We start from the raw sequence: 23332 nt of genomic DNA, 5'->3' as shown, positions 1-23332 counted from the left end.
ATGAGAAATAATTTCAACCTTATCGAAAATAAGATATTATTCATCTCAGTATATTAATAATGACTGAATTAATTAATTACATATTACAAAACTGTTGTATATACTAATTCACAGATATTTTATTATAAAAAGGTGAGTAAATGATGTATATATTTGTATGAAGTGGGAAAGGGGAAGGATTAAATAAGCTTTACTTCTTCCTACTCCTGTAAAGTGAAATGATATGAAAGTGTGATGTATTATGATGTGGTCGGATCATATTTTGTTTAGTTATGTTCTGTTAATTTTGGACTTCCTTAGTTGTTTTGTGCACTTCGGGGGTTTGTTTTAGTCACCATGGTTATTTATGATTTTCACCTGCCTTGTACGCGCACCTGTTGCTCATCAGAGACTCTATTTAAGCCTGCCTTTTCCGCTCACTCGTGGTGGCTTCATTGTTTGCATTTGCAACAGTTACGTTGGCATTCTGCTTTTCCAGCTCATCATTCCTGTGCTAAAGTTACCTTAGCTTCTAGTATTCCTGTGCTAAAGTTACCTTAGCTTCTAGTATTCCTGTGCTAAAGTTACCTTAGCTTCTAGTATTCCTGTGCTAAGTCAGTTTTTGCTTTAGCTTCTCGTGCGAACGGCACACTTTCCTTTTGTTTCGTTCCTGTCTGTTGTAATGTGTATGATTTATGAGAAATAAATCATCTCCTACCTGCACGCTTTCGTCCGGAGCCGTCAGTTTTGCGTCCCGGGAACGAACCGCAGCACGCTGCATCCCACCGTGACAAATGACTGAACTACGTGACGTCACTTCTTGTGATGTCACACGGGGCATTTCTTGTCGGGACGGGATTCGTTCCAAGTGATTCGAATAAAGAACCAACTCTTTTTCTTTACTATAGTGGTCTCGATAACGGGTACCGGTTCTCAAAAAGGGATTCGAGTCCGAGGACTCTGTTCTTTTCTTATCGAACAACCGGGAAAACCGGTTTCGAGTATCATCCCTAGCGATGACACACTTTTCCAAGAAAACCGGCCGATACTGACGAGTGATCAATCGATCGGCACATCCCTAATTACAATCCTTAAACTCAACCACAAAGCCAGGGAATTAGTGTGTGTCCGTGTTTGATATCCTCACCTCTCCGCAGTGGCAATAGTTTATTTTCAAGGATGTCCTTTGCGTCCGTGCCTTCATCCATCAGGTCCAGTTTAGTGATGACACCGATGGTGCGCAACCCTACACAAATGCACCCAATTAGAATCAACGGCATCGCACACCAAAATGTCAAATGCAGCAGAGGGCCAAGGTACTTACCCTGGGGGTCCACCTCCTTGGCAATCTTTAGGGCGTCCGAGTTGGCCAAGTCGGTGTTGGCCGGCGTGACAGCCAGGATCAGACAGCTTTCCTTGGTGATGAACTGCATGAGCATGTCCCGGATCTGGTGCTCGATGTCTACCGGCTGGTCTCCCACAGCCACTTTAGTCATTCCCGGAAGATCGATCAGGGTCAAGTTCAAAACTGGGACAAAAGGGGAGCGGGCGGAGGTGAAAGATTTTTTATTGATGACAATTAGGGATGTCCGATAATGGCTTTTTGCCGATATCCGATATTCCGATATTGTCCAACTCTTTAATTACCGATACCGATATCAACCGATATCAACCGATATATGCAGTCGTGGAATTAACACATTATTATGCTTAATTTGGACAACCAGGTATGGTGAAGATAAGGTACTTTTTAAAAAAATGAATAAAATAAAATAAGATAAATACATTAAAAACATTTTCTTGAATAAAAAAGAAAGTACAACAATATAAAAACAGTTACATAGAAACTAGTAATGAATGAAAATTTGTAAAATTAACTGTTAAAGGTTAGTACTATTAGTGGACCAGCAGCACGCACAATCATGTGTGCTTACGGACTGTATCCCTTGCAGACTGTATTGATATATATTGATATATAATGTAGGAAGCAGAATATTAATAACAGAAAGAAACAACCCTTTTGTGTGAATGAGTGTAAATGGGGGAGGGAGGTTTTTTGGGTTGGTGCACTAATTGTAAGTGTATCTTGTGTTTTTTATGTGGATTTAATAAAAAAAAACAAAAATAAAAAAAAAACGATACTGATAATAAAAAAAATGATACCGATAATTTCCGATATTACATTTTAACGCATTTATCGGCCAATAATATCGGCAGACCGATATTATCGGACATCTCTAAAAATTAGTAAAATTAACTGTTAAAAGTTAGTACTATTAGTGGACCAGCAGCACGCACAATCATGTGTGCTTACGGACTGTATTCCTTGCAGACTGTATTGATATATATTGATATATAATGTAGGAAGCAGAATATTAATAACAGAAAGAAACAACCCTTTTGTGTGAATGAGTGTAAATGGGGGAGGGAGGTTTTTTGGGTTGGTGCACTAATTGTAAGTGTATCTTGTGTTTTTTATGTGGATTTAATAAAAAAAAACAAAAAAAACAAAAAAACGATACTGATAATAAAAAAACCGATACCGATAATTTCCGATATTACATTTTAACGCATTCATCTCTAATTGTAAGTGTATCTTGTGTTTATGTTGATTTAATAATTTAAAAAAAAACACAAAAAAAACGATACCGATAATAAAAAACCGATACCGATAATTTTAACGCATATATCGGCCGTACATCTCTAATGACAATATTTCTACAATTGAATCCTACAATTGAATGTGAACACACTGCCTGAGACTCTCTGCAGTTGAGTAAATAATCCCACAAGCAACTATTTGAAGAAATGCAAAATGACAAGATCCAATTTACTTTTGTTTTGTAGGATTTTATATCACGTGTGTAGAAAAAGCCTTAAAGTAGCAGTCATCTGTGGGAATCCATATGAAGTGTTTGTGTGTCTCGCTGTTACCATTTGGAGAGTAGACCCTCAAGTTAATCGGGATGGGAGAGATTCCCTTGTTGGAGCCGGTTATCCTTTCCGTCTCCGCCTCGATTTCTGAGCGCACCTCGTCAAAATCCACAAACTTCTTTGCCTTGCAGTGCAGAAATTCAGCATATTCTGGAGACATGACAAAAGAGAAGGGAGACGCCTCAGGCGAAGTGGCGGCACAAAGGGGCAGGAGAGTGATGAAGCACAGCGAGGAGACAATATTTCTCTTGGAAATCTCTGCACGGACTCACTCACCTGCTTTATTGTTGACCAGCTGCAAAATGAGAGGTCTGCGGGTAACAATGCCTGATCCTCTCGGAAGAAAGTCCCTTGGGTGGAACAAGCAGAAAGGCAGAGAAAGGTCAATAAACAGAAATGAAAACATGTTGGGCACAAGGGGAAACACTCGGACAGAAAGAAAAATGGAGGCAGGTGATGGATTTCACACACATCAAATCAAATGTGATGAAGTCATTTTGGTCTTATCATAAATGCTGAGAATATATATCTATGCACACACAATCTTGATGCTATAGAGTAGATAGAATAGAATAGAAAGTACTTTATTGATCCCTGGGGGAAATTCAGCACCACAGTTCGCTCACAATAAACAACAAACACTTGGGTATTTTTTACATGTGAATAGTATAAATACAGTCTATTATACAGCATTATTCACATGTGAATAGTATAAATACAGTCTATTATACAGCATTATTCACATGTGAATAATATAAATACAGTCTATTATACAGCATTATTCACATGTGAATAATATACATACAGTCTATTATACAGCATTATTCACATGTGAATAATATAAATACAGTCTATTATACAGCATTATTCACATGTGAATAATATAAATACAGTCTATTATACAGCATTATTCACATGTGAATAATATAAATACAGTCTATTATACAGCATTATTCACATGTGAATAATATAAATACAGTCTATTATACAGCATTATTCACATGTGAATAATATAAATACAGTCTATTATACAGCATTATTCACATGTGAATAATATAAATACAGTCTATTATACAGCATTATTTACATGTGAATAATATACATACAGTCTATTAAACAGCATTATTCACATGTGAATAATATAAATACAGTCTATTATACAGCATTATTTACATGTGAATAATATAAATACAGTCTATTATACAGCATTATTCACATGTGAATAATATAAATACAGTCTATTATACAGCATTATTCACATGTGAATAATATAAATACAGTCTATTATACAGCATTATTCACACGTGAATAATATAAATACAGTCTATTATACAGCATTATTCACACGTGAATAATATAAATACAGTCTATTATACAGCATTATTCACATGTGAATAATATAAATACAGTCTATTATACAGCATTATTCACATGTGAATAATATAAATACAGTCTATTATACAGCATTATTCACATGTGAATAATATAAATACAGTCTATTATACAGCATTATTCACATGTGAATAATATAAATACAGTCTATTATACAGCATTATTCACATGTGAATAATATAAATACAGTCTATTATACAGCATTATTTACATGTGAATAATATACATACAGTCTATTAAACAGCATTATTCACATGTGAATAATATAAATACAGTCTATTATACAGCATTATTCACATGTGAATAATATAAATACAGTCTATTATACAGCATTATTTACATGTGAATAATATAAATACAGTCTATTATACAGCATTATTCACATGTGAATAATATAAATACAGTCTATTATACAGCATTATTCACATGTGAATAATATAAATACAGTCTATTATACAGCATTATTTACATGTGAATAATATACATACAGTCTATTAAACAGCATTACTCACATGTGAATAATATAAATACAGTCTATTATACAGCATTATTCACATGTGAATAATATAAATACAGTCTATTATACAGCATTATTTACATGTGAATAATATAAATACAGTCTATTATACAGCATTATTCACATGTGAATAATATAAATACAGTCTATTATACAGCATTATTCACATGTGAATAATATAAATACAGTCTATTATACAGCATTATTTACATGTGAATAATATAAATAGTCTATTATACAGCATTATTCACACGTGAACAATATAAATACAGTCTATTATACAGCATTATTCACATGTGAATAATATAAATACAGTCTATTATACAGCATTATTCACACGTGAATAATATAAATACAGTCTATTATACAGCATTATTCACATGTGAATAATATACATACAGTCTATTAAACAGCATTATTCACATGTGAATAATATAAATACAGTCTATTATACAGCATTATTCACATGTGAATAATATAAATACAGTCTATTATACAGCATTATTCACATGTGAATAATATAAATACAGTCTATTATACAGCATTATTCACATGTGAATAATATAAATACAGTCTATTATACAGCATTATTCACATGTGAATAATATAAATACAGTCTATTATACAGCATAATTTACATGTGAATAATATAAATACAGTCTATTATACAGCATTATTCACATGTGAATAATATAAATACAGTCTATTATACAGCATTATTTACATGTGAATAATATAAATACAGTCTATTATACAGAATTATTCACATGTGAGTAATATAAATACAGTCTATTATACAGCATTATTCACATGTGAATAATACAAATACAGTCTATTATACAGCCTTACTCACATGTGAATGATATAAATACAGTCTATTATACAGCATTACTCACATGTGAATGATATAAATACAGCCTATTATACATTCAAGTAGAGTCCAAAAGGAACATATGCATTATACATTATTACTATGGGGACAAACAGAGTTGAAGCTGTAATAGCTTATTGAACCCTATGGGTTAGGAATGGGATGGCACTTCAAGTTCATATGTGAGTCAAGGCAGGTGGCCAAATACTTTTGGCAATATAGTGTATATTAGACCACTCATAAAACGGCGCATCCTGTAAAGATGGTCAGAAAGAAGTTCATAGATGATCTGTAAAACAATCTATGCAAAATTTGGAACAAAAAACCCCATTACATTCAATAGAAGTGTCTTAAATGTAGAAAAAAAAAAATTAAAGTGAATGCAGAGCCATTTTGAAATACAGATGAAGTTACTTTGCTTTTGTAGATGACACAAATGGCTACTGCATGAAACTCGGCTGTTAACTAAATACGGGTGTTGATTGGAGAATATTTGTGAATTAGTACATTTTTGGCTGTTTATACTTCTCAAACGTCAGAACAGATTTGGCCAATGAAATACTGACTGGTATTTCATAAAAGTGCTTTGGACTCTTGAGATTCAACACAAGAACTGCATTTAATAAACCTTTTTGCTTATTATTATGACCAAGTAGAACAATCACTTTTCAGCATGGTGCGGATGTTAATTAATGTAGAACACAGCAATCACAACATTCAACATTTATTTAAATGAATAGCAAACAGTCAGTTAATCACTCCTATTTAACATAATAATAATAATAATAATAATAATGGATTAGATTTATATACACTTAATAAGGTTTTTTTGAACAATATAGAGTCATTGAGCTGTACATGGTTCTTTAGGGCACAATTAGCCTTAAAAGGGGATCAATTTGTGAACTTCTGGATCTGCCTCCCGGGAGCCTTTTGGCCATGGAGACCAGCTGATGGGTCTCTGCCACACCAGAGTCTGTTTGGAGAGACCGGAGGAGATGCGGATGAAGAGACAGGGCTGCGGAGCTGGGGCTGAGCGCAGGGACGGACAAGCTTCACAGTGTCTTGGCTGAATGAGCAGGTATCGGACACCTCGGGTTCTTTGGACGTATCCTCGCTCATCCATGCGGACTGGACACTGGCCGAGAGTTGGTGGGCGACCGAGGGTGGAGTCGGCTCACTTGGTTGCTTTGTTGGGTCTGCTCCCGTCTCTGGCCATGCTCGCCCCACCCCAGCAGACGATAGTGTGGAACACCGCAGAGGCTACCACTAGGGATGATACTCGAAACCGGTTTTCCCGGTTGTTCGATAAGAAAATAACCGAGTCCTCGGACTCGAATCCCTTTTTGAGAACCGGTACCCGTTATCGAGACCACTATAGTAAAGAAAAGAGTTGGTTCTTTATTCGAATCCCTCGGAAAGAATCCCGTCCCGACCAGAAATGCTCCGTGGGACATCACAAGAAATCAGTCACTTAGCTCAGTCATTAGGCGCAGATAGCGAAAGCAGGAAAAACAATGGACGGGAAAAAGCGCTCCAAGGTGTAATAAAGTTCAAAACAAAAAGGTATAATCCAATGAATAACTTTACTGAGAGATTTGAGCAGGGTACAAACACATGACCAACACTTTTACGACCAACCGGAAACATAGCAACCAGGCTAGCAACGCACCTCCTTTACGGCAGCTGGCGCAACGTTCTTAAAACAACCGCAGCACATACATATATATACAACACATCTCCCTTTCTTAACTTTTGTTTTTCACACTGTATATGTGTTGTCTGTCTAATTATAAATAATGCAGACGAGGCGTGTTGGCTGAGTTCTTGACGTTTACTTTCACAGCGTGGCAACATGCAACACTTTTCGGGGCTACCGCGCATGCTCGTCACTCCCGTTAAATGATGGGTAGTGTAGTTGTTATATTCCCTAGCTCATAACATCTTTCCCCCTATAAAGAAATAATGTTAACTCAATAAAGTGTATTTCTTTTTTTTAGCTTTCACTTTTCATTTTTTAGCATTGTAACCACATTTGCAAACAACTTTTCTCTTTCTTTCTTTCTTTAAAGTGCAAAAATGTCAAAGCATCATAACAAACAGTTATGTTCCAATAGCAGCAGAAGTGCACTTTTTGGAGAGCTGTATTATTTCCAGTTTTGTGCCCAAGGGACTGATTTTATTTAACACTATATTATTATTTATACACCTATAGTGATCACAGAGACAGCTTGTTTTTGTGTTACTGTATATATTTGTTTTTCTGAAAAATCCCACTTAATATACTTTGGGTAACAACAGTCAATGTTTATTTATTTTATTTTATTTTTTTAGGGGGGGTAACAGTCAATATTTATTTATTTATTAGATTAAATTGTTTTCTTATATAATAAAAGTGAGCTTTTGTTATACCAAATATTGTGTGTTTTTTTCCATATACAACAACCTATCTGGACTCCATAAGAGAATCGATAAGGAATCGGTTCGATAAGAGGATTCGATAATAGACTCAAACTCGATAATTTCTTATCAAACATCATCCCTAGCTACCACAGTGTATATGTTTTGTTGTTGTACTTTTGTGGCTGTGTGTAGAAGTGGCTGGTTGCATCATCTCTCTTCGTTTAATGTCTTTAATGTCCTTTGTTGTTTCCCTCTTACACACATGTTTATGTGTGCTATAGCTATGAGATTTTTCCCCTTGGCCTCAGTCTGGACCTCCTTTCCAGGGGCCCAGGCTTAGACTGAATCCCCCCCCGTTAACCTGTTTCTCACCTTTTTGTAAGGGGCGCCGGAGGTTGGCAGACCAGTCAGCGATCCTGTTCTGTCTCCCTGTAATGTTTGATCCTGTTCTGTCTCCCTGTCATGTTTGTCTGCTCTTGAATGGGATTGTGCTGAAAATGTTCATTTCCCCTCGGGGATAATTTAAGTATTTCTGATTTTGATTCTGAGTACTATCATTCTTACAAGACAAGGAAGCCATTGTGCAAGTTACAGGAACATGCTGGGCTAATGGTCTCAATAAAGCTTTTGTGTGAAGCCACCCCGAGTCGATACAAGTGGTTTGAGCCACAGTAATGCTCCATGACTGCAATTGTGATGACATTCAAAGGACCAAACGCTGCCAACACAGCATGATGTGCAGAGGGAAGATGACGGCTAATCATTTGTTCATCCGACCTATAGTGTCAGGAAACTGGAGGAATGTACAAACCCCGTTTCCATATGAGTTGGGAAATTGTGTTAGATGTAACTATAAACGGAATACAATGATTTGCAAATCCTTTTCAAGCCATATTCAGTTGAATGCACTACAAAGACAACATATTTGATGTTCAAACTCATAAACTTTATTTCTTTTTTTGCAAATAATAATTAACTTAGAATTTCATGGCTGCAACGTGTGCCAAAGTAGTTGGGAAGGGGCATGTTTACCACTGTGTTACATGGCCTTTCCTTTTAACAACACTTAGTAAATGTTATGGAACTGAGGAGACACATTTTTAAGTGGAATTCCATGGTAACGTTGCTTGGATGGCAACATATGTTGCTCCAAAAGCTGTATGTACCTTTCAGCATTAATGGTGCCTTCACAGATGTGTAAGTTACCCATGTCTTGGGCACTAATACACCCCCATACCATCACTCATGCTGCCTTTTACACTTTGCGCCTAGAACAATCTGGATGGTTCTTTTCCTCTTTGGTCCGAAAGGACACGACGTCCACAGTTTCCAAATACAATTTGAAATGTGGACTCGTCAGACCACAGAACACTTTTCCACTTTGTATCAGTCCATCTTAGATGAGCTCAGGCCCAGCGAAGCCGGCGGTGTTTCTGGGTGTTGTTGATAAACGGTTTTCGCCTTGCATAGGAGAGTTTTAACTTGCACTTACAGATGTAGCGACCGACTGTAGTTACTGACAGTGGGTTTCTGAAGTGTTCCTGAGCCCATGTGGTGATATCCTTTACACACTGATGTGGCTTGTTGATGCAGTACAGCCTGCGGGATCGAAGGTTAGCTGCTTACGTGCAGTGATTTCTCCAGATTCTCTGAACCCTTTGATGATATTACGGACCGTAGATGGTGAAATCCCTAAATTCCTTGCAATAGCTGGTTGAGAAAACTTTTTCTTAAACTGTTCAACAATTTGCTCAGGCATTTGTTGACAAAGTGGTGACCCTCGCCCCGTCCTTGTTTGTGAAAGACTGAGCATTTCATGGAATCTACTTTTATACCCAATCATGGCACCCACCTGTTCCCAATTAGCCTGTTCACCTGTGGGATGTTCCAAATAAGTGTTTGATGAGCATTCCTCAACTTTATCAGTATTTATTGCCACCTTTCCCAACTTCTTTGTCACGTGTTGCTGGCATCGAATTCTAAAGTTAATGGTTTGCACAAAAAAAAATGTTTTATCAGTTTGAACATCAAATATGTTGTCTTTGTAGCATATTCAACTGAATATGGGTTGAAAATGATTTGCAAATCATTGTATTCCGTTTATTTACATCTAACACAATTTCCCAACCCATATGGAAACTGGGTTTGTATAACTACAAGGCCAAAGTCGCTTATTCAGCACTCAGCTTCTCAACTTCCCCTCCCGCTTGTAAACATCTGGTAGCTATAGCACACTCCCATTCTCGGATGGGGCGACCAGAGAGATTCGCCAGCCTACATTTGTCCTATGCGGCTCTCTATTGGACCGTACGCCAGCTTGGGCGAGGGTCAGCTGACCTCATACCGCGAGCGGTGAGTCAGCCCCGGCACCACAGAGGAAGAAGGGGCGGTCGTCTATATAACGGGGAAGCAGTTATGGTGGGACAAAGTAGGGAAGGTTCCAGAGTGGCTCTTACGTCAGCAGAGCGCTGTGTCATGCTCATATTGTGGAGCATGCAGGATTTGTTCAAGCAGCAGACAGTATAGAAAGCATGTAACACTGAACAAGAGCGCGTGGGAGGGAAGAAATAAAGCTATAGAGCCAGAGTTTTTGTCCCATTTTAAAATGTCCTTGCAAGTAGTTCCCACTCTACCAACCTTTGTAATAAAAGACACAATAGCAACATTTAGAATGTACAAGAAAATGTACATTTATTCCCATAGAGTATGTCAGGGAGGCACTATAAGACCAAGGACAAATAGACTGAAAAACAGTTTCTATCCTAGAGCTGTTATTGCCCTAAACTGAGCACTTACCTGAACACTCACCACTTTATATATGGCTCGCTGACAACAAGCTATCCATCCACTTGGGTAAAACACAATCCATCCTGTTTGGGTCCCACATCAAACTTAAGAGAGTCAATCACTTCACCATAAAAGTAGGTGACAGTGTCATCACCAGGAAAGATGAGGTCACCTACTTAGGTTCCATTCTAGAGGCTAACCTTTCCTGTGATAAAATGGCAACCAAGGTAATCAAAAAGGTTAACCAACGAACGAGATTTCTCTACAGAATTTCCTCTCTGGTCAACAAAAGCACCTTGAGGATTCTGGCGGGAACTCTCGTTCAACCCTTTTTCGATTACGCATGCACCTCCTGGTACCCTAGCACCTCCAAAACCCTCAAATCTAAACTCTAAACATCTCAGAACAAGCTAGTCAGGTTACTTCTAGACCTCCACCCCAGATCCCACCTCACTCCTACCCACTTCTCTAAAGTGGGCTGGCTCAAGGTGGAGGACAGAGTTAAACAACTTGCACTGAGCCTAGTCTATAAAATCCGCTACACCTCCCTGATACCGAAGTACATGTCAAACTACTTCCTTAACGTATATGACCGCCATAACCACAACACCAGGGGGTGCTCCACTAACCACGTTAAACCCAGATTCCGAACTAACAAAGGTCATAACTCATTCTCTTTCTATGCCACATCAATGTGGAATGCGCTCCCAACAGGTATAAAAGAAAGGGCATCTCTATCCTCCTTCAAAACCGCAATAAAAGTTCACCTCCAGGCAGCTACAACCCTAAACTAACACCCTCCCCGGATTGCTAATAATCAAATGTAAACAATCAAATGCAGATACTTTTTCTTTTTCTTATGCCTTCTGATCTCTCTCTCTCTCTCTCTCTCTCTCTCTCTCTCTCTCTCTCTCTCTCTCTATGTCCACTACTTGGTGTCCATATCCCCCCCCACCCCCCCTCCCTCCACACCCCTGATTGTAAATAATGTAAATAATTCAATGTGATTATCTTGTGTGATGACTGTATTATGATGATAGTATATATGATAGTATATATCTGTATCATGAATCAATTTAAGTGGACCCCGACTTAAACAAGTTGACAAACTTATTGGGGTGTTACCATTTAGTGGTCAATTGTACGGAATATGTACTTCACTGTGCAACCTACTAATAAAAGTCTCAATCAATCAATCAATTATTAAGCTGCTTAACTCTGATAGAGATCTGCTGTGCAATATATTTTTAAACATTTTATTATGTTTTTAAATTTTTTATTATTGTTTGTTGTCTTAAGAGTATTTTATGTAGGTTGTTTTAAAAGCACTGAGCTGGATTCCTGTTCAATTTCGTTGATTCCATGCAATGATAATAAAGGTACCGTATTTTCCGCACCATAAGCCGCACCTAAAACACAAAATTTTTCTCAAAAGCTGACAGTGCGGCTAATAACCCGGTGCGCCTTATATATGGATTAATATTAATATTTATTTTCATAAAGTTTAGGTCTCGCAACTACGGTAAACAGCCGCCATCTTTTTTCCCCGTTAAAGAGGAAGCGCTTCTTCTTCTACGGCAGGGGTCACCAACGCGGTGCCCGCGGGCACCAGGTAGCCCGTAAGGACCAGATGAGTAGCCCGCTGGCCTGTTCTAAAAATAGCTCAAATAGCAGCACTTACCAGTGAGCTGCCTCTATTTTTAAAATTGTATTTATTTACTAGCAAGCTGGTCTCGCTTTGCTCGACATTTTTAATTCTAAGAGAGACAAAACTCAAATAGAATTTGAAAATCCAAGAAAATATTTTAAAGACTTGGTCTTCACTTGTTTAAATAAATTCATTCATTTTTTTACTTTGCTTCTTATAACTTTCAGAAAAATAATTTTAGAGAAAAAATACAACCTTAAAAAGTATTTTAGGATTTTTTAACACATATACCTTTTTACCTTTTAAATTCCTTCCTCTTCTTTACTGACAATTTAAATTAATGTTCAAGTAAAAAAAAATGTTTTATTGTAAAGAATAATAAATACATTTTAATTTAATTCTTCATTTTAACTTCTGTTTTTTCGACGAAGAATATTTGTGAAATATTTCTTCAAATTTATTATGATTAAAATTCAAAAAAATTATTCTGGCAAAGCTAGAAAATCTGTAGAATCAAATTTAAATCTTATTTCAAAGTCTTTTGAATTTATTTTAAAATTTTTGTTCTGGAAAATCTAGAAGAAATAATGATTTGTCTTTGTTAGAAATATAGCTTGGTCCAATTTGTTATATATTCTAACCAAGTGCAGATTGGATTTTAACCTATTTAAAACATGTCATCAAAATTCTAAAATTAATCTTAATCAGGAAAAATTACTAATGATGTTCCATAAATTATTTTTTAAATTTTTTCAAAAAGATTCGAATTTGCTAGTTTTTCTCTTCTTTTTTTCGGTTGAATTTTGAATTTTAAAGAGTCGAAATTGAAGATAAACTATGTTTCAAAATTTAATTGTCATTTTTTTCATGTTTTCTCCTCTTTTAAACCGTTCATCTAAGTGTAAATATCATTAATTATTAATAATAACATAGAGTTAAAGGTAAATTGAGCAAATTGGCTATTTCTGGCAATTTATTGAAGTGTGTATCAAACTGGTAGCCCTTCGCATTAATCACTACCCAAGAAGTAGCTCTTGCTTTCAAAAAGGTTGGTGACTCCTGTTCTACGGTAAGCAACCGCCCCCATAGAAGAGGAAGCGCTTTTTCTTCTACTGTAAGCAACCGCCAAGGTGAGCACCCGCCCCCGTAGAAGAAGAAGCGCACGGATATTAAGTTTCATTTCATTTGTGTGTTTCTGTAAAGACCACAAAATGTCTCCTACTAAGAGACACGCGTACAAGGTTCCACTGACTTTTGATATTCCTGTGAACCGCACTGTGGATACAACGGGAACACGTACGGTGAATATTCGCACCACAGGGAATGAGAAGTCGTCCTTCAATGTGGTTCTAGCTTGCCATGCTAACGGCCAGAAACTTCCACCCACGGTGATATTCAAAAGGAAGACCATGCCAAAAGAGAACTTTCAAGCCGGCGTCATCATAAAAGCTAACTCGAAGGGATGGATGGATGAAGAAAAGATGAGCGGAGAGACCGGGTGACTTTTTTCACGCAGCTCCGTCCCTGTTGGTCTATGACTGCATGCGCGTCCACATCACAGATGGTGTCAAAAAACAAGTGAAGCACACCGAAGAAGAAGAATTCGAGGGATTTGTGGATGAGTAATAACTTCAGAAAGTGAGCTTTAAATGTTTATTTTGTGTGTTGTGTGACATTAAAGGCCTACTGAAATGATTTTTATTTATTTAAACGGGAATAGCAGATCCATTCTATGTGTCATACTTGATCATTTCGCGATATTGCCATATTTTTGCTGAAAGGATTTAGTAGAGAAAATCGACGATAAAGTTCGCAACTTTTGCTCGCTGATTAAAAAAAGCCTTGCCTGTACCGGAAGTAGCGTGACGTCACAGGAGCTAGTATTCCTCACAATTCCCCGTTGTTTACAATGGAGCGAGAGAGATTCGGACCGAGAAAGTGACGATTACCCCATTAATTTGAGCGAGGATGAAAGATTCGTAGATGAGGAACGTTACAGTGAAGGACTTGAGAGGCAGTGATGGACGTATCTTTTTTCGCTCTGACCGTAACTTAGGTACAAGCTGGCTCATTGGATTCCACACTCTCTCCTTTTTCTATTGTGGATCACGGATTTGTATTTTAAACCACCTGGGATACTATATCCTCTTGAAAATGAGAGTCGAGCACGCGAAATGGACATTTAAAGTGACTTTTATCTCCAAGACAATACATCGGTGACACACTTAGCTACTGAGCTAGCGTGATAGTATCGTTCTCAAATGAAGATAGAAACAAAATAAATAAACCCCTGACTGGAAGGATAGACAGAAGACCAACAATACTATTAAACCATGTACATGTAACTACACGGTTAAAAATTCTCAGCCTGGTAAGGCTTAACTATGCTGTTGCTAACGACGCTAAGGCTAATTTAGCAACTTAGCAACCGGACCTCACCGAACTATGATAAAACATTAGCGCTCCACCTACGCCAGCCAGCCCTCATCTTCCCATCAACAGCCGTGCTCACCTGCATTCCAGCGATCAACGGCGCGACGAAGGACTTCATCCGTGGGTTTGGCGGCAAGCATCGGCTAGGCGTAGTAAGTAGTCCTTGTTGTGTTGCTGTAAGTATTGTACTTAGCCGCTAAGACACCGATCGATCCCACCTACAACGTCCTTCTTTGCAGCCTCCATTGTTCATTAAACAAATTGCAAAAGATTCACCAACACAGATGTCCAGAATACTGTGGAGTTTTGTCGAAGAAAACAAGAGGCTTTTCTATCGGGTCCGATGGGGTCCAACCACTTCCGTTGCTTTTGTGACGTCACGCGCATAAATCATATCCAAAGGAGTTTTTCAACCGGAAGTGTGGCGGGAATTTTAAAATGTCACTTTATAAGTTAACCCGGCCGTATTGGCATGTGTTGCAATGTTAAGATTTCATCATTGATATATAAACTATCAGACTGCGTGGTCGCTAGTAGTGGCTTTCAGTAGGCCTTTAACGTATGAGCAACGTTGAGTTATTGATGTTGCTATTGCTCTGCACTATTTTGAGTGTTACTATTTTTGTGATTGCACATTTGCACATTACATTTTGGGAGTGAACAGAGTTGTTAGAACGCTGGTTTGTAATATATTATTAAAGTTTGACTGACCTATCTGACTGTTTTTTTGACATTCCCTTTAGCGTAGCGTAGGTGCGGCTAATAACACGGGGCGGCTAATAGGTAAACAAAGTTTTGAAATATGCCATTCATTGAAGGTGCGGCTTACAACACGGGGCGGCTTATGGTGCGGAAAATACGGTATTCTGATTCTAACATAACACGATTGTTGTCATTTTTCTTCTCAGATTATGATTTTTTTTCTTCTACATTGTCTAAGTGGAGGCACGTAAACAAGACCGCCCACAAAATGACACATCCTGAAGAAATGGTCAGAAAGCGACTTGAAAACGGTTTGTAAAACATCATCTATGCAACATTTTGAGCAAAGAACCAGCATTACATGTTATGTAGACCACTAGGAAGTGTTTTAAATGTAGAAAAGTCATAATATGATCCTTTAATTTGAAATTGGTTCTTTTGGATGGCACCATTTTGTACATGGCTGTACAAACTATTTGCTTTTGTAAGCTAACTCTTCTCCTCTTGAACCATGGCACTAGGGCTGCAACAACTAATCCATTAAATCGATTAAAATTAGGGATGTCCGATAATGGCTTTTTGCCCATACCCGATATGCCGATATTGTCCAACTCTTTAATTACCGATACCGATATCAACCGATACCGATATCAACCGATATATACAGTCGTGGAATTAACACATTATTATGCCTAATTTGGACAACCAGGTATGGTGAAGATAAGGTACTTTTTTTAAAAATGAATCAAATAAAATAAGATAAATAAATTAAAAACATTTTCTTGAATAAAAAAGAAAGTAAAACAATATAAAAACAGTTACATAGAAACTAGTAATTAATTAAAATTAGTCAAATTAACTGTTAAAGGTTAGTACTATTAGTGGACCAGCAGCACGCACAATCATGTGTGCTTACGGACTGTATCCCTTGCAGACTGTATTGATATATATTGATATATAATGTAGGAACCAGAATATTAATAACAGAAAGAAACAACCCTTTTGTGTGAATGAGTGTGAATGGGGGAGGGAGGTTTTTTGGGTTGGTGCACTAATTGTAAGTGTATCTTGTGTTTTTTATGTGGATTTAATTAAAAAAAAAAAATAAATAAATAAATTTTAAAAAACGATACTGATAATAAAAAAAAACGATACCAATAATTTCCGATATTACATTTTAACGCATTTATCGGCCGATAAGATCGGCAGATCGATATTATCGGACATCTCTAATTAAAATTGATAATAAAAATAGTTGCCGATTAATTTAGTCATCGATTCGTTGAATCTATGCTATGCGCATGCGCAAAGGCTTTTTTTTAATTAATTTTTTTTAAATAAACCTTTATTTATAAACTGAAACATTTACAAACCGCTGAGAAACAATAATCAAAATAAGTATGGTGCCAGTATGCTGTTTTTTTTCCAATAAAATACTGGATAGGATAGAAATGTAGTTTGTCTCTTTTATCCGATTATTAATCGAAGTAATAATCGACAGATTAATCGATCATCAAATTAATCGTTAGTTGCAGCCCTACATGGCACATAAAAAAATTTAAAATTTGAGCAAGATTGATTGAAAAAACATGGCCGCTATCAATCGTCTGAAAAAGGAGTGTATAGTTTTCACTAATAAAAAGGGGCTTGATTGCTCAACGCGCCACACGGAAGTCAGAAACATGTAGGGTTGGGTATCGAGTATCGATTGGAACCGGGACTAACTTTCCGATTCTCCCGGAATCGTTCAAAAGTTTAAATTTCGATTCCTATTTTTGATACCAGTCCGCCGACCGGAAAAAAATGTGTCCGCCGAACCGGAAGAAGAAGCCGCTGAACACCAACGAAGAAGCGCCCACCGCTGGAAGTGGTAGCATAGCCGAGTGAGTCAGTCAAGCTCAAGCATGGATAGCGGGCGTCGGCGGTCGAAAGTGTGGCTTTACTTTACAAAAAAAAATGAAATAACAGAGCTCCATGTCCATCAAGAAACGAGTGGAGACGTTCCACCGATACTTATGTCTGACGACCCTGCTGCATGGTGGTGGTCCGGTGGAACCAACAAAAGACTTATCCTTTGCTGTCAGATCGCGCATTCTCATATTTATGCGTTCAAGCTTCTTCCACACCCAGCGAACGTGTATTTTCCACAGCAGGAGACACTATCTGTCCAGAACGCTCACGCATCCTGCCTGAGAAGGCGGATATGGTCATTTTCCTAAACAAAAACTGTATCTGATTTTATACTGTACCTGCTGCTAATCTGGACTGGCTTTTGCAAGTTGTTTCTTATTGTTTATTTTCTGCACCAGGTTAGCCCATCAGTGGGAGCACGGTAACATTTTTAAGTACCTGCAGCATCATACACTTGTGTGTGTAAATGTGTTTTCATGAGGTTTCCTGCAGCATCATACACTTGTGTGTAAAGGTGTTTTCATGAGGTTTCCTGCAGCATCATACACTTGTGTGTAAAGGTGTTTTCATGAGGTTTCCTGCAGCATCATACACTTATGTGTAAATGTGTTTTCATGAGGTTTCCTGCAGCATCATACACTTATGTGTAAATGTGTTTTCATGAGGTTTTCAAAAATAAAACTCTCTTGTGGAAAGTGTACCCCTGGGAAAATGTATTCATAATTTATAATATTTATATTCAAGTTCATAGATTTGATATTTATATTCTAGTTGAAAACAGCCCTGTGAGGAATTTATAGTAAAGTTCATAAAAAGTTAATAGAATTAAAATTGATGGAGAATGTCAGACTATTTCATTCAGAAAGACTGTAGGTTAGCTAGCCCATTTAAAATATCCTAAACTTTTTTTTGACCCTGCCTCTTAAAAGAATCGGAATCGAGAATCGTCAGGAATCGGAATCGAAACAAAGAATCGGAATCGTTCAAATTCAAACGATACCCAACCCTAGAAACATGGCACGGGGCCAAATGCCATAAATTTGAGACAAGCAAATGATTGTGGCTCCGTCAAACAGCTAATTTGGCGCGCACTCTCGCCGTTTCATGAAAACATAGCTTACCTTAGACTAAGGCCTGCCCACTGAGGCACACCTGGTGTAGAGAGAGGGTGAACAGCATGTGAAGTGAATTATATTTATATGATGTTTTTCTCGAGAGACTCAAAGTGCTTGACATAGTGAAACCCATTATCTACATCTTTAAGCTACATTTGAAATCGCATGTAAAGTGTCTTGCCTAATGACACCAAAGCACTGACTAGGATGGCAGATGCGGGGATCAAACCTGGAACCCTCAAGTTGCTGCCACGGCTGCTTTACCAATGGAGCCACGCCTCCTGTGTTTGTGTGTGTGTGTGTGCGATGCCGAAATAATGACACTATCCAGCGTGCTGTCAGCCATTCACAGTCAGAACTCAGCCCCAATAAAGGGAGTTGTGGGGGTAGAGAGTGGGTTTAATTGGAGGGGCATATTGGAAGGAAGCAAGAGGTCTTGGTTCCATTATTGATGGGCTGTAAATGATGAACGAGGCTGAGCAGATTGTGTATCGTTTCATGCATTATGGATGGACGAGAACGAGCGTCGGTGAGAGGGAGAGTAGGGCAGGGAGAGAAGCTGGACTGGAGAAACGTCCTCTTTCCTTGAAGCATCCTCTCTTGAAAAACCAACAATCTGTCTAAAGCACCGGTGTCAAACTCAAGGCCCGGAGGCCACATGTGGCCCGCGCCATTTCATTTTATTTGGCCCTGGAAAGCCTGGAAATAATATGTATCAATAAAGTACTGTCACTTGTCTTACTGAATAAATGTATTCTTTCTTTCTATTTTGGGAGGAAAAAAATATATGTACTCCATGTAATCGCAAAAAATTATGTCCACTTAAATATTGTCTAATTATGCAAAAATATATGATCAAACATACAGACCATTTTTAAATTGAAATAAATATTAATAATAATGATTTCAGAGCAAGTTATCCATCAAATTGCGCAATGTAAAAGTAGCAATAGATTTCATGGTAAAATTGTGAAATTTAATGTGGTTTTTACAGCATTTTTCTCTAAATGAAAAAAACAGTACTTTTTTTGTTGTTGCTGGCACGGCCACTCTACCAACCGAGCTATACCGCCCCGGTATACAGTAATATAAACCAGTGGTCCCCAACCACCGGGCCACGGCCCGGTATCGGTCCGTGGACCGATTGGTACCGGGCCGCGGCCACACAAGAAATAAAAAAAAATAAAAAATTATTATTATTATTTTTTTAATTAAAGGCCTACTGAAATGAAATGTTTTTATTTAAACGGGGATACCAGATCCATTGTATGTGTCATACTTGATCATTTCGCGATATTGCCATATTTTTGCTGAAAGGATTTAGTAGAGAACATCGACGATAAAGTTCACAACTTTTGGTCGCTGATAAAAAAAAAGCCTTGCCTATACCGGAAGTAGCGTGACGTCACAGGAGGAAGGGCTGCCCATATTTTCCCTATTGTTTACAATGCAGCGAGAGAGATTCAGACCGAGAAAGCGACGATTACCCCATTAATTAGAGCGAGGATGAAAGATTCGTGGATAAGGAACGTGAGAGTGAAGGACTAGATTGCAGTGCAGGACGTATCTTTTTTCGCTCTGACCGTAACTTAGGTACAAGGGTTCATTGGATTCCACTCTTTCTCCTTTTTCTATTGTGGATCACGGATTTGTATTTTAAACCACTTCTGATACTATATCCTCTTGAAAATGAGAGTCGAGAACGCGAAATGGACATTCACAGTGACTTTTATCTCCACGACAATACATCGGAGAAACACTTTAGCTACGGAGCTAACGTGATAGCATCGGGCTCAAATGCAGATAGAAACAAAAGAAATAAACCCCTGACTGGAAGGATAGACAGAAAATCAACAATACTATTAAACCATGGACCTGTAAATTCACGGTTAATGCTTTCCAGCTTGGCGAAGCTTAACAATGCTGTTGCTAACGACGCCATTGAAGCTAACTTAGCAACGGGACCTCACAGAGCTATGCTAAAAACATTAGCGCTCCACCTTCGCCAGCCAGCCCTCATCTGCTCATCAACACCCGTGCTCACCTGCGTTCCAGCAATCGACCGAAGGACGAAGGACTTCACCCGATCATCCGTGCGGTCGGTGGCTAGCGGCGGCTAGCGCGTCTGCTATCCAAGTCAAAGTCCTCCTGGTTGTGTTGCTACAGCCAGCCGCTAATACACCGATCCCACCTACAACTTTCTTCTTTGCAGTCTTCATTGTTCATTAAACAAATTGTAAAAGATTCACCAACACAGATGTCCAGAATACTGTGGAATTTTGAGATGAAAACAGAGCTTTTTTGTATTGGATTCAATGGTGTCCGAATACTTCCGTTTAACTAGTGACGTCACGCGCATACGTCATCATACATAGACGTTTTCAACCGGAAGTTTAGCGGGAAATTTAAAATGTCACTTTATAAGTTAACCCGGCCGTATTGGCATGTGTTGCAATGTTAAGATTTCATCATTGATATATAAACTATCAGACTGCGTGGTCGCTAGTAGTGGCTTTCAGTAGGCCTTTAAATCAACATGAAAAACACAATATATACATTATATATCAATATACTGTAAATCAATACAGTCTGCAGGGATACAGTCCGTAAGCACACATGATTGTATTTCATTATGACAAAAAACAACAACAAAAAACCCATACCCCCCCCCCCCCCCAGCGTTGACTGGTCCGCAAGTACAAAAAGGTTGGGGACCACTGATATACACTACATTTTGAGGTGAAATTATTGCAACTTACCATATTTTTTTTTACATTTTAGTTTTAAAAAAATGTACTAATAAAATGCTGGTAATAGTATTCACTGTTAGAAGCGACCCTCTGGGGCCAAACATAACGGCGATGTGGCCCTCAGTGAAAAGCACTTTGACACCTCTGGTCTAAAGAAGTCATTTTTGGATGCATTGGATAATTGAAGTGGGCAGGTGTACCTAATGTTGTGGCAAGACACCAACACTGAGTGGAAGTTATCATTATCTGCCAAGTTTCAACTAATGGCTTGTTAATGGAACGTTAGGGTTTCATTCACGTGTGAGATTCAAATCTGCTGCGCCTTTAAACCCAAGACATGATCCTACCGCTATTTTTTTCACCCTGAGGCTGATAGCAGCAGATAGTAGAAAAAGGACCTCCACCCCGGACAGCTTGCAGCGTGAAGATACTATACCCTTCCTGCACTGTGGGACACTCAGCTAGTCAGAATGAGCAACACAACTAAGAGGTCGGAACTACACAAATACAGTCTACTGTCATTTTGGTTTACTAAAATTTAGATTCCTCGCAGTAGAAGGGGGAAAAAAAGTCTAATAAAAATCAATCAGTAGCAATCAATCAATCAATGTTTATTTATATAGCCCTAAATCACAAGTGTCTCAAAGGGCTGTACAAGCCACAACGACATCCTCGGTACAGAGCCCACATACGGGCAAGGAAAACTCACCCCAGTGGGACGTAGCAATTTTATTTAGAAATCCCATTCTTAGGACAAATGTTCCTTAAAGACACGTAGAGCGTCAGAATTCAAAGCTTCTTAGGGTTGTACGGTATACCGGTGTTAATATCGATACTCATTTTCACAGAGTTTAATGACTATATACCTATTAGGGTTGTACGGTATACCGGTGTTAGTATCGATATTCATTTCCACAGAGTTTAATGACTATATGCCTATTAGGGTTGTACGGTATACCGGTGTTAGTATCGATATTCATTTCCACAGAGTTTAATGACTATATGCCTATTAGGGTTGTACGGTATACCAGTGTTAGTATCGATATTCATTTCCAAAGAGTTTAATGACTATATGCCTATTAGGGTTGTACGGTATACCAGTGTTAGTACGATATTCATTTCCACAGAGTTTAATGACTATATACCTATTAGGGTTGTACGGTATACGGGTGTTAGTATCGATATTCATTTCCACAGAGTTTAATGACTATATGCCTATTAGGGTTGTACGGTATACCGGTGTTAGTACGATATTCATTTCCACAGACTTTAATGACTATATACCTATTAGGGTTGTACGGTATACCGGTGTTAGTATCGATATTAATTTCCACAGAGTTTAATGACTATATGCCTATTAGGGTTGTACGGTATACCAGTGTTAGTACGATATTCATTTCCACAGAGTTTAATGACTATATACCTATTAGGGTTGTACGGTATACCGGTGTTAGTATCGATATTCATTTCCACAGAGTTTAATGACTATATACCTATTAGGGTTGTACGGTATACCGGTGTTAGTATCGATATTCATTTCCACAGAGTTTAATGAGTATATACCAATTAGGGTTGTACGGTATACCGGTGTTAGTATCGATATTCATTTCCACAGAGTTTAATGACTATATGCGTATTAGGGTGGTACCATATACCGGTGTTAGTATCGATATTCATTTCCACAGAGTTTAATGACTATATGCCTATTAGGGTTGTACCGTATACCAGTGTTAGTATCGATATTCATTTCCACAGAGTTTAATTACTATATGCCTATTAGGGTTGTACGGTATACCGGTGTTAATATCGATACTCATTTCCACAGAGTTTAATGACTATATACCTATTAGGGTTGTACGGTATACCGGTGTTAGTATCGATATTCATTTC

At 37.9% G+C, this 23332-nt stretch overlaps 1 protein-coding gene across 4 annotated transcripts in view; it reads right to left on the bottom strand.

The window, feature by feature from the left end:
* dnm2a (dynamin 2a) overlaps positions 1-23332 on the bottom strand; it is an 88176-nt gene that overhangs the window by 46955 nt on the left and 17889 nt on the right. For all 4 annotated transcript variants that reach the window (XM_062049867.1, XM_062049870.1, XM_062049866.1 and 1 more), the window contains exons 2-5: positions 3190-3263; positions 2914-3063; positions 1304-1507; positions 1127-1225 (exon numbers count right to left, since the gene is read on the bottom strand). In XM_062049867.1, coding sequence (XP_061905851.1) covers positions 1127-1225; positions 1304-1507; positions 2914-3063; positions 3190-3263 — 527 coding nt within the window. The remainder of the gene's footprint in view (positions 1-1126; positions 1226-1303; positions 1508-2913; positions 3064-3189; positions 3264-23332) is intronic.

The sequence above is a fragment of the Entelurus aequoreus genome, linkage group LG06 (genome assembly GCF_033978785.1).
Source record: "Entelurus aequoreus isolate RoL-2023_Sb linkage group LG06, RoL_Eaeq_v1.1, whole genome shotgun sequence".
Classification (NCBI taxonomy): Eukaryota; Metazoa; Chordata; class Actinopteri; order Syngnathiformes; family Syngnathidae; genus Entelurus; species Entelurus aequoreus.
Note: the sequence above shows the minus strand (reverse complement) of the source record. Positions and strands in the feature narration are given on the sequence as shown.